General features: G+C 35.6%; 2 protein-coding genes across 8 annotated transcripts in view; one reads left to right on the top strand and one right to left on the bottom strand.

The window, feature by feature from the left end:
• The window catches only part of LOC145733844 (RUN and FYVE domain-containing protein 2), a 37,539-nt gene extending 22,663 nt beyond the window's left edge, over positions 1 to 14,876 (top strand). Inside the window, exon 10 of the transcript XR_014179289.1 lies at positions 14,795 to 14,876. The gene's annotated coding sequence lies outside the window, so the exon portion shown is untranslated. The remainder of the gene's footprint in view (positions 1 to 14,794) is intronic.
• sd (TEA domain transcription factor 1 homolog scalloped) overlaps positions 1 to 16,484 on the bottom strand; it is a 65,591-nt gene that overhangs the window by 14,516 nt on the left and 34,591 nt on the right. The window contains exon 3 of one of the 7 annotated variants that reach the window (XM_081986886.1): positions 7,993 to 8,040. The exons of 3 other annotated variants lie outside the window; for them this stretch is intronic. In XM_081986886.1, the coding sequence (XP_081843012.1) occupies positions 7,993 to 8,002 (10 nt within the window). In that variant the 5' untranslated portion in view covers positions 8,003 to 8,040. Of the gene's footprint in view, positions 1 to 744; positions 970 to 7,992; positions 8,041 to 8,363; positions 8,513 to 16,484 lie in introns of those variants that run through there. 3 more of the 7 variants (XM_081986891.1, XM_081986892.1, XM_081986890.1) reach the window with 3 other exon arrangements.

A 16,484-nucleotide genomic window follows, 5' to 3' on the forward strand; every position in this document is an offset into this window, starting at 1 on the left:
CTCATAAAATGTCAAAAAAACCAATACTTTGTGCAAATTGCCAGCAAATCAGAACCGCCGACTAACAAATCGAATCTTGCCTAAATTTGAGACTATAATTGTTGGCAAATTCCAAATTTCTTCTACAGTTTAATTTGCTGTATTTATTGGTTTAACATAATTAAGAGTCTAATGGCAGAAAGTCTACAAACTAACACAGCCTATCACAAGTTTCATTAGTAACAAAGTGCTGCTCGTAGTTTCTTGCGTTACAATCTTAATGATTTAGCTACTGAACATTTAATATACGTGACAAGGTAGTTACATCTTGACACAATTCTGTTGATATTTTCTATGTTCACTTGGGACTAATGCAATGATTTGGATCATTTTAAGTTGCTGTAGAAAATAATACGACACACGAGTAGAATTGTTTTCCATTTTAAAGGGTAATAAACTTATTTAAGGGAACTCTAAAAGCCCGCCGCTTTGGGTTGTCTGCCAACGTAGACGTGGCGCAACTCCTGTTGATATTAAGTTATTATATGTTCCAGGAATTTAATTTCTTACCTAAAAAGACTTATGAAGCAAGGAAGTTTTATCCTATCCCAGGTACGAGACTGCAGTTTTTTTGCAATATTGACTTCAATTTTGAATGGTCGACAAGTTGTGAGTGTCTTAAAGTGTATTTTACAGTTACATGTGATGGAAGTGTGTATAAGCAGAGCTTTAGAATACCATCAACTGAACACTTTGTTAATGTACCTGAAACTGAAGGTTTTTGTCCGGTAAAAGGCTTGCTCTATGTATGGTCCATTTATTTTCCCGTGGCAGCATCTGTGATGTTCTTTCCAGATAATTTAAATTGAATGTGGTTGTTGTTCCCAAGCCAAAGTTTGATTGGAACTTTCCGCCTTTGTTTACCATCAAATGTTGCAAGTTTTCCAGTTTGGTGAAGAAAAACCTTAAATTCTACGAAGCTCTCACAATAACAACACTAATTAATAAACTTAAACAACCCTAAATTAAGTTTTTATCTCTTCTGTTTGTAGTTTTTGGTGTTTTTCAACTTTTTAAAATTCCTAACCTCAAAATGTTTAGCCGACTGTCAGTTGGGACTATGCTCTACGTTGCCACATCTTTCGCGAGCAGATGTGAACCTGGTGTATTGTTGGTTGCAGTAATAAACGGACCGACGAATTAAACAGATTTCGATTATATTACAGCATTTATTGCATGCAAAACATGTGAGATTCTTAGAATGTTTTTTTTTCAAAACAATATAGTTTTCTCATTTTCATTTATAATTGCTTAATGACAGGAAAAAAAATGAACCATAAATACTACTCGTCTTTAGGACAGTTAGGGTTTATGAGGAACGCACTATACCTTCAAAATCTGTGAAAAAGAAACTGTTGTATTTCATGTCAAATATTTTTTAAATTAAAAAAGCGACAATTGATTGTTGTCCTGATTCTTAGAAACTTTTAATAAAATAGTTTTGTGTTATAAGAGAAAGTGACTTAAATTACAGTGCAATTTTTATAATAGCATTGATTTAAATCCCGCCTTTACTGTATACGGTCCGATTTGTGATTCAGCACTTTGCCGCCTGGTCGACGACTGTATCCAACTAATCAGATAATACAATTAAAGCTGCCTTTTAAAAAGATCGCCATTACAAACATTCGGCTCTCGTATAACAAGGGGTTTGCTCAAGTACCGTATGAATGAGTGTAATTAAAAGCAACTTTAGACTCCCTTCCACGCAGCCAGTGGGGTATCACATCAAACGATTTATTTTCATCTCTATTGTTGAATTTTGATTTAGTTGAGATATTATTTGAAGGTTATTAAAGAAATACAAATGATTTTTATTTAAACTGATAAAGTTCGTTGATTTCGAAAACATAGTAAAAAAATGTGCTTTTTTTTGTACTTATTTTACCTAATTTAAGGTTCTTTGGTGTAAATATGCCCTTTGCTGTGCATTGGAACCCTCCTGGAGCAAAATAAAAAATTTCCAAAATTGCACTTTTTGCAAAAATAATTATTGAACCTACTTCTTGATCAATGATATGCTTGACGTCATTCTCGATGGTAACATTTTGACTATATCTGTCTAGTGAACAGGTTGATTTTGGTTTCGGCACTTAAAGACAGTGGACACGTAAATGCAATTGGAATTTTAAGAATCCAGTTGACTTTCTTGGCAATTTTGGAATGTGCATGGGAAAGATTTTACAGGATGCGGTTGACGTACGCCCCTGTCATGGTATACACTGGCACACTATTGTTTTGGGCTGTATTAATAATGGCGGCCGATTGAATTCCCGGGCGTGTTCTACCTGGCGGAGCGTCATTCCACGCGTTTCTCGTTTCCCTGGCTCGGAGGCCGCTTTTGGGATTCGGACTCGCCGCCGGCCAACGGGTCCGGATTCCGAAACATTTTTTTAGCTGTTCCGCCTCTACTCGGTCCAATGCAGAAGTCAATAAAATGTTCGAGATTACAATTCAATGCTGAAACTATGTTTTGTCTTTGTTTCATATTCACGACGTCATCGCACCGTCCAGATCTATCTTCTTGACGAAGAATGATGATGATGATCGTCTAGTTGCCAAACTGATTTAGATCAGTTACCTTCATCAGTTTTTGCAAAATGATCCTGCCCTTAAAAACCCATTTATTTTTATGACAGTGGTTAACAATCCAAAATCACAAAAAGGGTTGTCACTATGGTTCATGCCGTATTGACAAATTCCTCCTTTAAACCTCACAATATGTATCTTTCATTAAGCAATTATAAATGAAAATTTCGAAATCTGTATAATTCATCGGTCCGTTTATTACTGCAACCAACAATACACCAGGTTCACATCTGCTCGTGGAAGATGTGGCAACATAGGGCACTTGTAAATGTGTACGGTACTGGTGATACTTACGGCGTTTGGCAACAGCGCGCTGAAAATATGGCCTACTTGATATTTTTTTCGTTTTCCGTCTTAGTCTCGCGCATGCAATAATGTACGTTTCTCTGTCCGTTACACGGTTTTCCTATGGTCGGTTTTGGATTTACCACACCTGTATTTGACAAATGCTAATTTAATAATAGATACTACTTTTGTCAGTTCAACCCTCTAAATTGTCAACTAATACATCTCCACATGCTTAAAATAGTACCACACCCTACCAATAGGGTAAATAACCAAAACATTTGCTATTAATACTGAAAAGCAACTCAACTAACTTTTCTGATCAAACATCTAATTTACCTCAGATATCCGTAATGGCATTTAAACTATAATGGATTTACTAGCCAGAACTACTTTACCACTAATTTACATTGTCAGTTTACGGAAATTCAAACCGAACTTGCCATTAAGTCCATATATTGAATTATTTGTGGAAATTAAATATCTGGTTGGTACTGTCGTATGTGCATCACGTCAAGAAATAGCTATCAAATTGTCTACATCTCTTTACGGAGAGATTTATACTTATTAGCCGACCATTTTCTAAATTAAGCCCTACATAACTGGTAATTACGTATGAAACTGTACACACACATAAGAAATACGGACTGTTTATTGCGTTCGAAAACGTGTATTATGTTGCCATTTACAGACCAGAAGTGAATTATTCCATCTATTTGTTTAATGCCCCTATGCAGCCTGGGAAAGTCAACCCGGTTAAAGAATACGACACGCCAAATTTAAAATTCTCAAAGCATGAATTATTGGTCGTATAGTTAATTTACACTCAGGCCTCGAGGCTTCTTAAGAATCCTTTTATAACCTGCACCTAACATTGGTTTTTTTACAAACGTGACCGTTTTACTCAATCGCTTTGATAAGTATGAAGTGTATCAAAAGCGTTAATTACACTGTGATTTGACGAATTATTAGTATTATATTTTAATTAATTAGTCACATTTGTGACGTAACTTAATAAAGTTAATCTAGCAAATATACTATGAACTTAGAGAGGATTCCTTTTATCTTACGTGATTAGCTTTCGTCACGTTATTCCACATCATCTCTCTCTAGAAGAAAAATTATGCATTTATAAATATGTACAAGCCCTTAAGTTGATGTTGAAAAGAATACAATGGTACGGTTATTTTCGTTTAAGCTTAGAGGCTACACCCACATCTACGACGTTTATTATTTTAAAGCCTTCACTGTATAATTACTTAAGAGAAGAGATAACGTGGAAAAGCTGCTACGTTATATTTGCTTGTTGATAAAGTTTGCCTGTGATATTTCTACTAAAAAATGCAAAAAATATGCCAACTTTCAATATCGCGATTGGAAAATAGCAAACATAGCTGAAGCGTCTATTTTCCCAATTAAACCGAATTTACTGTTTGCGATATTTGGCTCGATTCCCGCATTTTGAAGGTAAACCCTACTTTTGTTTTCCACCGCGATTCCATCCAAAACATTTGCACGGATTATTGTAATATCTCCATTCAATATTAGCCGGGCCTGTTTCGTTCATATCTGGAATTTCGGACAATCGATTGTCTGACTAGTTTTGGGCAAATGCCAAGCCGTATTCAGTTAAATGACGGTCACTTCTTCAGTTTCATGTGGTTTACGACGATCTGATCGGGCTGTTATTTATATCGAATTGTTCGTCTACGACCAGTTACTTTAATCTTCATTGGAGATCATATGTACCGGCCAACAAAGTCTAATAACAATTACTCGAGGAAATTGCAATGACAAGACTAGCTAAATCGTAATATCTCGATACGTGCCTTGAAAGTGGAATTTTACGATTTTCTGCAGTCTTGATGGAATTAATGATTTGATATGCTTAGCCTGTCATGAACTGTACTGATTTCAGTCAATTAGGGAAGGATAATTTTCCATCAAGCCTAGTTTATCAATCAATAATTTTGAAACCAAGCACAACAAAATATCAATTACTGCTAAAATGTAATCAATTATGACCAGAACTAGGGATAAAAGCATTTTTCAAATTTCATACGATAAATGAACTGACTTTTTTTGCATCGAACAAAGGTATTTTAATATTGCCTTTGGTAATCAAAATCCCGTTGAAATTTTTGTTCAACTGGATCAATAAAACGATTTTTTTACTGAAAATTACAGACCACGTGAAAATGAATACCGTTTCCCATAAAGTCATAAACCAACATCGCCCCATCATAATTCAGTTTTAAATTAGTGTTTAGGCGTTTCTCCATTGTATGTTAACTACAGTCTATTAAATGCAAGGGACATGTTAACAACAACGAACGGCGCACGTGTTCCGGCATTTCTTGGTTAAAAGTTCCATCCTACACTCGTTTGACGTGCTATTCTCGACAGTTTCACTTTTAACAGCTCTTTATTGGGTTCAAATTAAATATACAAACATACGAAATATTGCTTTTTTGACTTATTACGAGTGAATAAAAATTGAAAATTTACTGGATGTTACTCAGAGTGACAAATGTAGATGTTTTGCAGAGGATGCAGAAAGAGAAAGAATTGACTCTTACTGTTAAGTAACGCAAACTGCAATACTTGGGGCATGAGGGAAATAATTACCAGTTGCTGCTCCATCTTATTATCCAGGAAAAAAGGAATTCATGGTTAAACAACTTCAGAGTACAATTGCAACATTGCAATATCAAAAATATGATGATAGCCAAACTTTGAGAGAGAGACTCCATATGTTATTAGTGGAACAGATACACATTTACTGAATCGAATTTGTGCTATTAATTAAATCATAGTAATCTAAATTACAACTTGCCTTTAACATGGATTGTGGACAGGTACAAACTTGGTTAATTTTTGTAAAACGTTGTAAAAAAACAGCAACACACGAATTTTAGCATTGAAAAATGTTTTTCACTAATGTTAGCAGGCTAAATTAAAAAAAAAATTGCAGAATTTATGAGTGAAATTGTGTTTTCTTGTATATCTTGCATTTTTCACGATTTTAGTACGGTCTGAGTGAAATTAGGGTTGTTTGTGAAATTTTTCAGTACGTCTCTGAATTTTAAGCTTAATTAAGTGTCTGAACAGTAAATTTCAGTACCGTAACCTAAAAATTGCGGAATTTCTGAGTGAAATTGTGTTTTCTTGCATTTTTCACGATTTTAGTACGGTCTGAGTGAAATTAGGGTTGTTTGTGAAATTTTTCAGTACGTCTCTGAATTTTAAGCTTAATTAAGTGTCTGAACAGCAAATTTCAGGACCGTAACCTTAAAATTGCAGAATTTCTGAGTGAAATTGTGTTTTCCTTGCATTTTTCACGATTTTAGTACAGTCTGAGTGAAATTAGGGTTGTTTGTGAAATTTTTCAGTACGTCTCTGAATTTTAAGCTTAATTAAGTGTCTGAACAGTAAATTTCAGTACCGTAACCTAAAAATTGCGGAATTTCTGAGTAAAATTGTGTTTTCTTGCATTTTTCACGATTTTAGTATAGTCTGAGTGAAATTAGGGTTGTTTGTGAAATTTTTCAGTGCGTCCCTGGATTTTAAGGTTAATTAACTGTCTGAACAGCAAATTTCAGGACCGTAACCTAAAAATTGCAGAATTTCTGACTGAAATTGTGTTTTTTTGCATTTTTCACGATTTTAGTACAGTCTGAGTGAAATTAGGGTTGTTTGTGAATTTTTTCAGTACGTCCCTGGATTTTAAGGTTAACTAAGTGTCTGTACAGCAAATTTCAGGACCGTAACCTTTAAATTCACAAATTTCTGACTGAAATTGTGTTTTCTTGCATTTTGCACGATTTTAGTACAGTCTGAGTGAAATTAGGGTTGTTTGTGAAATTTTTCAGTGCGTCCCTGGATTTTAAGGTTAATTAACTGTCTGAACAGCAAATTTCAGGACCGTAACCTTAAAATTGCAGAATTTCTGACTGAAATTGTGTTTTCTTGCATTTTGCACGATTTTAGTACAGTCTGAGTGAAATTAGGGTTGTTTGTGAAATTTTTCAGTGCGTCCCTGGATTTTAAGGTTAACTAAGTGTCTGAACAGCAAATTTCAGGACCGTAACCTTAAAATTGCAGAATTTCTGAGTGAAATTGTGTTTTCTTGCATTTTTCCTGACTTTAGTACAGTCTGAGTGAAATTAGGGTTGTTTGTGAAATTTTTCAGTACGTCCCTGGATTTTAAGGTTAACTAAGTGTCTGAACAGCAAGTTTCAGGACCGTAACCTTTAAATTCCCAAATTTCTGAGTGAAATTGTGTTTTCTTGCATTTTTCCTGACTTTAGTACAGTCTGAGTGAAATTAGGGTTGTTTGTGAAATTTTTCAGTACGTCGCTGGATTTTAAGGTTAACTAAGTGTCTAAACAGCAAATTTCAGGACCGTAACCTAAAAATTCCATAATTTCTGACTGAAATTGTGTTTTCTTGCATTTTTCCTGACTTTAGTACAGACTGAGTGAAATTAGGGTTGTTTGTGAAATTTTTCAGTACATCTCTGGATTTTAAGGTTAACTAAGTGTCTGAACAGCAAGTTTCAGGACCGTAACCTTTAAATTCCCAAATTTCTGACTGAAATTGTGTTTTCTTGCATTTTTCCTGACTTTAGTACAGTCTGAGCGAAATTAGAGTTGTTTGTGAAATTTTTCAGTACGTCCCTGGATTTTAAGGCATTTCACTCAGAAATTCTGCAACACACAAGTCCAAAAGACTCACCAGTGTGAGTTTTGACGTCGATCAAGTGCAATCAGATTGCTATCGCAAATCTAAAAGTGCATCTCAAACTATTTTTATACAGAAGCTTCCTCAAGTTGTAAACACTGTAAAGCTTTACGTAACACTCTTTTGTTAAATTATTTAAAATTAACTTTTGATATCTCAAGGTTGAGTCTTATCACAGACCTTCAGATTGTTTGTAAGCGTTGATTCTGAGTATTAAAAAATTTATATTGCACACATAATATTAATTAGTTATTGAGTAAAAATTGGTCAGTTCTGACAACTTAAAACGATAAGTTTTCACGTTTTATGATCATTAATATCAATTCCTATACTTACTGGTACTCATCGACTGCCTCCGTCAGCCAGTAATAAAAATTAGCTTACCTGAAAAGAAAATAAAATCAAAATAAAGCAATATACAATTAATATTTAAAACCAACAAAACGTGCAAATTGAAACTTATACTGTATTGGTAGAGCTATACAAGAAATGAGTGGGCAATACAGGGAAACACTCGAGTGTGAATTGAATTATAGCATGTGGGATTGCATGCAACTAGTCTATATGTTTCCCAACTAGAGCCCATTGTTGTTTGTTAATGGTATTATTATATTTATTAAAACATTCCTCAAATAATTTATACCGCCCTAGAACCCTGGGTGACACGGTCTATTTAAGAACCTAAATACACACTGATAAGCGCTTACCATGTCTGCATTATAAACACCTTTATCAATACAAAAAAGGTGAAACAAATTAGTAAAAACGGCAACGTGAATCATTCCGCCGTCATTAACCAGTAGAACAAACTACTGAATCGTTTAGAACAAGACAGAGAACAAATCTCTTCCCCTAGTTCACCTGACACAGATATTTTGCTTCTCATGAATGAACCGATTTCTCATCTGAATCACGTCTTCGTCCGGGTTCCCGCCGAGTTAAGCCGTAAACAAACCAAACACTCTTTTACCTGGCCTTACTCCGAAAAAATGAACAAAGCAGAACCTGATTCGCAGGTGAGTTAACCACCGCCACGAAGAAATGACGGACAGTTCTTGTTCCAGGTACAGCGGATGTTGTGTAACTCGCCAGTGGCGTAACGTTGTCCCTTACGCATATTTTTATCTGTTCATTAACCCATTATCAAGTAGTCGCATTAAGAAATCTTTTAGATGACGACAAGGAGATAATGACCAACCAAAACAACCTGCATCGTCCGTAATAAGATAATAACCAAAGTTGACGTGCGAGATTGGTAGGTGCCGCACGACCGGACTGAAAATGGTACTGTGCCGGTTACGCAATCCCAGTCGCGGTATAATACAACACCACAGATAATCTGCCATATTCTATCACAATGGTAAAGGTTAATGGAGTCAGTGTGATAAAACAAAGCGGACGAGAAGAGCCGCCTTCAGCGAAAGGTTGGACAAACAGCAGCTCGACGTAGCTTAGAAATGGTACGACAGTCTGTATACAGTGGCGCATCGTCTAATAGAACCCTTCTAAAAAAAAAGTTAGAACGCCCACAATGTCGAATAAGTGCTGTATCTAGCAGATGTAAACACTTGCTCTTCTAGGCAATATAGACACTACTTGAGTCATAACCAACAAAACTTTTAGTTTACATTTAGAGAATATTATCGAAGAGAGAGAATATAACTCTTAATCCGATCGACAAAGCTGATTGAACTAAGGATTATTCACTCGAGTATTTATCATGTTTGGATGAGTTTGAAAGATCCGTAAGGATCAAAAAAGGATGATTATGCAAACAGAAAGAGATGCCAACATATCTTAATTGTTATCTATACTCAGCGTCAGGAAAACTCTACCTTGTCGTAAATCAACAAAGCTCCAATCTGTTTCCTATTTTATGACGGTTTTTGCTTGATCGTATTGAATAAGCGGATTCAATTTGCTTACCAGCAAAAGTGTCAAGAAAGAGCAGTAGAACTTTTCACGTGATTACGGATTACTAATAATATCAAGATACTTTTTACAAATAACGTGATTTACCTATTAATACCAACCGAGATATGAACGATAGATATTCTTATCACATCGTTTGCCGAAAACCATAATTCCGATAATTTTCTATGGTTACCCTCCTAAGGAGATCTACTACTTCTTTGAATAACAGTCAAATAACCTGTAGGACAACTTAAGAAGACTTTAAATACAGTTTGTTACGTCCTCAAAATATTAAGCTTCTACAGGTCCATCGTGAAGATTAAAATCACATTAAAACCACCAATCTTCACCACCAAGTCTTTAAGGTAAAATCAATCAATAACCCATTAACTTTTGGGTTTAAGCTTTTCCTGTAACGTCTCCTAATGAAATGATGTTGTTAAACTAATAAAAAATAAACATTCACACTAAATTAAAGCGGTAAAGGTAAAACTTTTGTTTGCTACAATATTCTAGATGCTACTGATTCCACCTAAAATGGATTTGATGATAAGTGGATAGATCCATCCATCATAACTGTTTGCCAAGCGTAATCTATTGATCAAGTGGATACAAAGCTTTCAGTATACTGGACATCTGAAGCATTTTGATGTCAATTTCTTAAATCTCCAACATTCAATCATTCGCACACAGTATAGTGAGAAACGTTTGCGGTAAGCAAAAAAACTGACCAGACCAGCTGCACAATACGAAATTAAAGGTGTTTTTACCCCATTTGGAGGTAATACTCTTTTTTCGCTGTGATTGGTGTGCCGTAATTGCCGGAACAGTATTCAGACAGTTTACCATCATAAAACAACCGACAATCTGACATGAAAAAAGTTTCTGTTTGTCTATTCCGTCTTGTCTAAGAAGCCTTTCTTGCACTTAAGTACTATTTGCCGGTAGTAAGTACCATTAATGCAGCTAGCATAAATAAAATGCAAAAAAAACTCAGATGCCGCCGTTCTGCTTCGTGTTTTCGATAATTACGGTCGAAACGAAACTTCTCTAACCCAGGTTAGCCTGGATTTGTCATAATTGACCTGCCGCGATATTAAAACCGTTGCCGTTGGTTCTAACTGTTTAACAAGATAATTTAATCGTATTTACATGTTGCAAAATCGAATGACTCGCCACTTAACTGGCTGAATTGATTTAATACGCGTAAACTGAAACAGGTTTGGCTATTTCCACTGCAAATTTATTTTTGTGGGAACTAATATTGGCCGCAAAAACAGGATATGATTATAAATGAAGAAGAAATGTGAATAAATCTTTTTAAACGCAAAATGTCTATCTACATAAATAAGTAGGAATTTGAATATAATTTGAAAACTCTTCCGCAGTCAACGCGGTTCCGAACCACTGTTTGTGGTACCCGCGACGGTGTCACCTCCCCCCCCCCCAATGCGCCGGCCTATAGCCAATGGTGCATTCGAGATATAACGGAGCCAGTGACTCATGCAAGAACTCGTTTTGTCTTTAACTTTTAATGTGGGTCATTGGCGTACCATTTTGTAAGTTTAAGGGCTTTCACTCATTCATAGATCATGATAATGAAGCAAATAAAAAAGGCTAATATATCTAAAACTTAAGTGCAAAAAAATTGTTCCATTGGGAACCCAAAATTTTTCTTGTTGACAGATACGAAAGACACCAAACATTACAAGAATATTTTCTTCACTTGACAGAAAAGAAAGTTGATTTTGCTATTTTTATTCAACACATTAAACTGACATTACCTACAAACGTACTCAGTATATAATATGATCCAACACCGTTACACTACCAACAATTTTCTTCCCTAATGACCCTAGAAAAAATGGCTTATTTCCTGAAGATCTAAAACATTCCGTAGTTACCCCGATCTTTAAGAAAGGAAACAAAGAAATGATATCAAACTACCGCCCTATCAGTGTCCAATCATCGTTTGCCAAACTATTTGAAAAAACCATGTACACTAGAGTAATGCTGTATCTATCTAGCAATAATTTACTAAATAATTTTCAACATGGTGTTATGAAGGGAAGATCAATAGAGACCGCAATGAATTTATTGAACCTACAATGGAGGCTTTGGAGAGGGGCGAGAAAGTCTGTGGACTTTTTCTAGACCTCTCAAAGGCTTTTGATAGCTTGAACCACAGCGTTATATGCGGAAAAAATACAGAATAGGAGGTGTTGTTTATTTTTGGCTGGAATCATATTTGATGCATAGAACGCAAAGTGTTAAGTTGTATGCTCACCAAGAGCAAGTCAAATCTAGCAAATTATGTATCACTAGAGTACAGCAGGGTAGCATTCTAGGTCCACTTTTATTCACAATATTTCTTAACGATCTTCCATTAAATGTTGTGTTCCAGAACGGTCGTCTGGCCAGTTATGCTGATGATACCAATTTGGTAATGCACGCAAAAACATTTGTTTCTCTTGAAGAACTTTGTATATATTCGGGCACATAGAGAGGTGGTTTAGTCAGAACCATCTTACTGTAAATATGGATGGAAAACTCAGTGTATCATTTTCAAAACGAGTAATAATTTGGTGGAACTTCCAGAAAGCATAACTCTCAAGACTAACACTGTACCTATAAGTAATAATACCAAACTATTGGGGCTGCAGGTAAATGCTGGCCTGACGTACAGTTATCATGTCGACGGACATATCATCGGCATGCTATGCTTTGAGAATTTTAGCGAAACGCTGTAGCTTAGACACATTAAGAATTGCTTATTATGGAACAGTGTATTCATTGCTTAAATTCAATATCATATTCTAGGGGAACAGCACTAACATAAGCTTACTGTTCACTAACCAAAAAGTCGCACTAAGAATAATCACCAAGTCGCCACCGTTAACTTCTTGTCGAAATGCATTTAGAAATAATGATCTTCTAACTTTGCCAGCAATATCTATTTTTGAACACATATTGTTTTTAAAACGAAATCCAAATTTATTTGAACGTTTCTTAGTCAATCACTCACACAACACAAGAGGCAGTCAGAATCTAAGTACAACCTTCCCCAACACAATTTAACTGAAAAACAGTGTACATATTTTTCAATAAAATGCTTTAATACTTTACCTAGAAAGCTTCGAGAAACACAAGGTTTGGGTAAGTTTAAAAAGGATTTGTTTAATCTTCTCGTTTTCATCGAACCTTACAATTTTGAGGAGTTCTTTCAAAAAGTGCAACGTTCTTAGCAATAAGTTAAATATGTATACATCTATCCACTGATACTAGATACTTTTTTCTTCTTTGACGTGTTTAAACATAATTACCCTGTAATTATTTGTTTTAAATAAAAGCTGTTACCTATTTATCTATCTATAATTTTAGAGTAACTAAGATGTTTCCACCTTTCTTGATGGCTTTCTGAATTTTTGGTAACTGGTTAAATTTCCCTTTATGAGAGGGTAAATCACTATTCAATTCAAGTCAAAATGTATTAGTGAACATATCCAGGAAATGAAAATAAACCTCAAATACATCAAGACACCGTCAATAATTCATAACGTAAACTTGGCACAGTTTTAGTGTAAATAATCAGCATCTATAATAACTAAATACGCTCGTTCTGGACTTAACCAACATTCAGTAAGAATGTATTAGAGCGAGCGATAAATTCGTGGAAATCGCTTGTTTACCAAACTTTATTATTTAGTTTTGGCAGGTCGCAGTCAGGTGGTCTATTTGATAGATGAAGGGGTCTCTTTGAAATTTCGAATTCTATAAAGTTTATACGTGTAGCAAGTCGAGCGTATCATCGCCGCAACAAAGTGGAAAACCTTTGTGTAAGCAAAGAACGCGGTGCTTCTAATGTAAACGACTCGGCATTCTCTTTACCAAGCGCAACCCCCGAACTAAACTGCTTTGTAACTCTGGAAGAAACTTTGATACAGAATCATCTTTAACGTTTATGGAGAATTCACTCAAATTGCGAGCTTTTGTTACTCGAGTGTTTCTTCTCCTCGTTGAATCCTATTGTAACAGGTGTTAAATCCGCGAGATAGACATTTTGCCAATTCATCGACGTGTCTACTTTAACTTTATAACAACATATAAAAGAGACACTGAATATATTTTCTGGTTTCTGGAGTAACGCAATTGCAAAGTAGGTCACAAGCTTTTAACAGGTAATTTTCATTTTATACAATAAGATGGTAAGTGTTCCATCCACTGTATATGATCTTTAGACGAGTGAAAGGCACACCGAGGATTAAAAATATCCCTTTCACTGGCGTCTCTACCCTTTAAAACAATTTTCACCGCGTCTCCTACAGTAATAACTCCGTAAAAGGAGGAATTTAACATACGCTGATACCGAAACTTGATAATATTAATTTACAGGCAACTTCCACCCGTTTGCGTACAACAACCGTATTGGTAAAGCAACTTTCCCCCGGGGGCTGAAAACCGCAATTTATGTGCCCGTTTCGCTGAGAGAATTTCAAAACTGCACGAACGTATACATACGAAACACCATAAAAAAGGACGCGTATATTCGCGGACAAGTCGGAATTATTTGTTGTTGTATTTTGCGCAAAGGTACACTAAACTTTGCGGTTAGGATTTTATGGGGAAAATGTTCCACATAAACCCAATGAAAACAATGACATACTGCCTGATTTTCTTTTGTGAAATCCACAGTATTTGCGTAAATCACAGCATGGTTTTGTGGTTTTTTTTTTTACCAATCACAAACTATACCCACTGTGCTGATATTTGTAGACAAAATCATCAAAATAAGGACGTCATCCATCATTAAACAAGAGATTTACAATAAAATTTTGCATCAGTACTAATAATCGTACGTTTTCTGGGCGATCTTGTACAGGGTGCTGCATTTTCGATGGTTTTACGGGGTGCAGAGAAAACGGTAATAGATAGAAAAAAAGTAGCATACGTGTTCTGATCTCTTTTTCTGAGCTGAGATGACTGGCGAAAAGTGGGCGGCGCAAACTTCTTTTTGTTTCGAAGATACGGGTAATTTTTGAACCTCTTCAGTATTTCAGTTGCTCTTAAAGTTATCGAAAAAGGAAGAACGGTTCCCGGTAGAAGTTTTCATGTAGAATCCAATGGCGTAGTCAGTTTTTTTCTATTCCGTTTAGTTTCTGACATATGACAGTAAATTACATTTTTTTAAATAGAACATCCTATACAGGTGTGGTAAATCCAAAAGCGACCATAGGAAAACCGTGTAACGGACAGAGAAACGTAGGTAATTGCATGCGCGGGAGAAAGACAGAAAACGAAAAAATATCAAGTAGGCCATATTCTTAGCGCGCTGTTGCCAAACGCCGTAAGTATTCAATACCCTCGACAAACTTACTTACTTACTAATAATATTCCTACATAAATTTAAGGCATTAATTGACCTTGTAAAGACTTGTCATATAAACAACTCAAGCAAAACCATATAATATGCCAAATCAATAGTAATTCATATCAATTATTCAACCAGGATGATAAAAATATGGCGATAAGATTTTCGTTCTTATTTATTAATTATCAATTATTGTAGATTATTTTTGAACGTATTTGTAAACCTATTTTATTGATTTCATAAACGTAATGAACTTTGCTGTTTGTTTTTGCCACTGTTTAGATCAATTTAATTAACATTCAAAAATCGGTCATAACCATAATAATTATCAAGTCAAATCAAGCGGACTAAGCTAGTGTTTACGTAGTATAATAGGTGTACAAAATTAAATTTCTGGGCTAAAGTCACTTATGTATGTATAGAACCTCCTTGACACAATTTCCTTAATTACCCCCATGTAGAAATATCGGGACCACATTATGTTCTAACTTTCCCGTTGGAACAATTTTCACTTGACTGCCTCTACGCTGCGGTCATTACATAATTTGACGCGATTTAAACCAGTTTAATACAATGCGTTCGAGATATCGTAGCCACTATAATCTCCGATCCGGTTTGACCTCTAGTTGGATTAACTAGGGTGGAAAGTTGTAATTAAGAGGCGATTCGGTGTCGAGGATTATCCGGATAGTTTAATGGATGATTCACTTGTGAATCCAAGTGTTTCTTGAACGGATATTATCCCCATCCTATATTTTCGGTGTACGAATAAATTTTTTTAAAAGTGATAGGAAAGAACACACAGCCTTCTCCACAAAAAGTGTATTCAAACCCCTAAAATGTTAGAGGGGTCGCTCGACATATGTTTCGAGCACATAAGTACCCATCTTTCAATCATATTAAGCGAATTAACCACTGCCCAGTTGCAAGAAGCTAACAGAACAAAATGGGCGATGAAAATTCTATAATTTACAAAAAAAAATTTGTATCAACATCCGCAAAGCGAAGCCGTTATTTTGATGGCGCAGAAAATAGTTGCAATGAATAACGTAGGCGGCATAGCGAAAGCACCCGGCAACACCGCCCGCATTTGTGACAGATGACAAAACGACAGTTCTTAATGTCAAAAGCGTCAACAGTGTAAACTACCGTAGATCAAGGAGGCGACCAAGAGATATAAACAAACATCAGTGAGGTTAAGGTTGTAAGCTGGTTAAACATATTGTAAAAACTGTAAAAAAGGGGCAAAATCGGGGAAAAAATTGAACACGAAATGCGCGCACACCTGGGAGAGGAAGTAAGTGAACAGATGTCCAGAGTAGGTCAACAAGAGGCTCGAGTGTCAACACAATGTCCAAAAGATTTCCTGAGTGAAAGAAGAAAAACTGGTGTGGTTCAGCTGGTCATTGAGGCCTTGTTAATCTCGAGGACCTCTAAGAGGTTCAAGAGATTATTCTTTTCGCAAAAATGTAAAGCCCTGAAACCTTGTTCAATATTAAATGTATGTTGGTTGTGATAGAGATGTCTAGCAAAATGAGACTTGATG

This window comes from Ips typographus, linkage group LG9, assembly GCF_016097725.1.
Source record: "Ips typographus isolate SLU linkage group LG9, UJ_Ityp_2.0, whole genome shotgun sequence".
Lineage (NCBI taxonomy): Eukaryota > Metazoa > Arthropoda > Insecta > Coleoptera > Curculionidae > Ips > Ips typographus.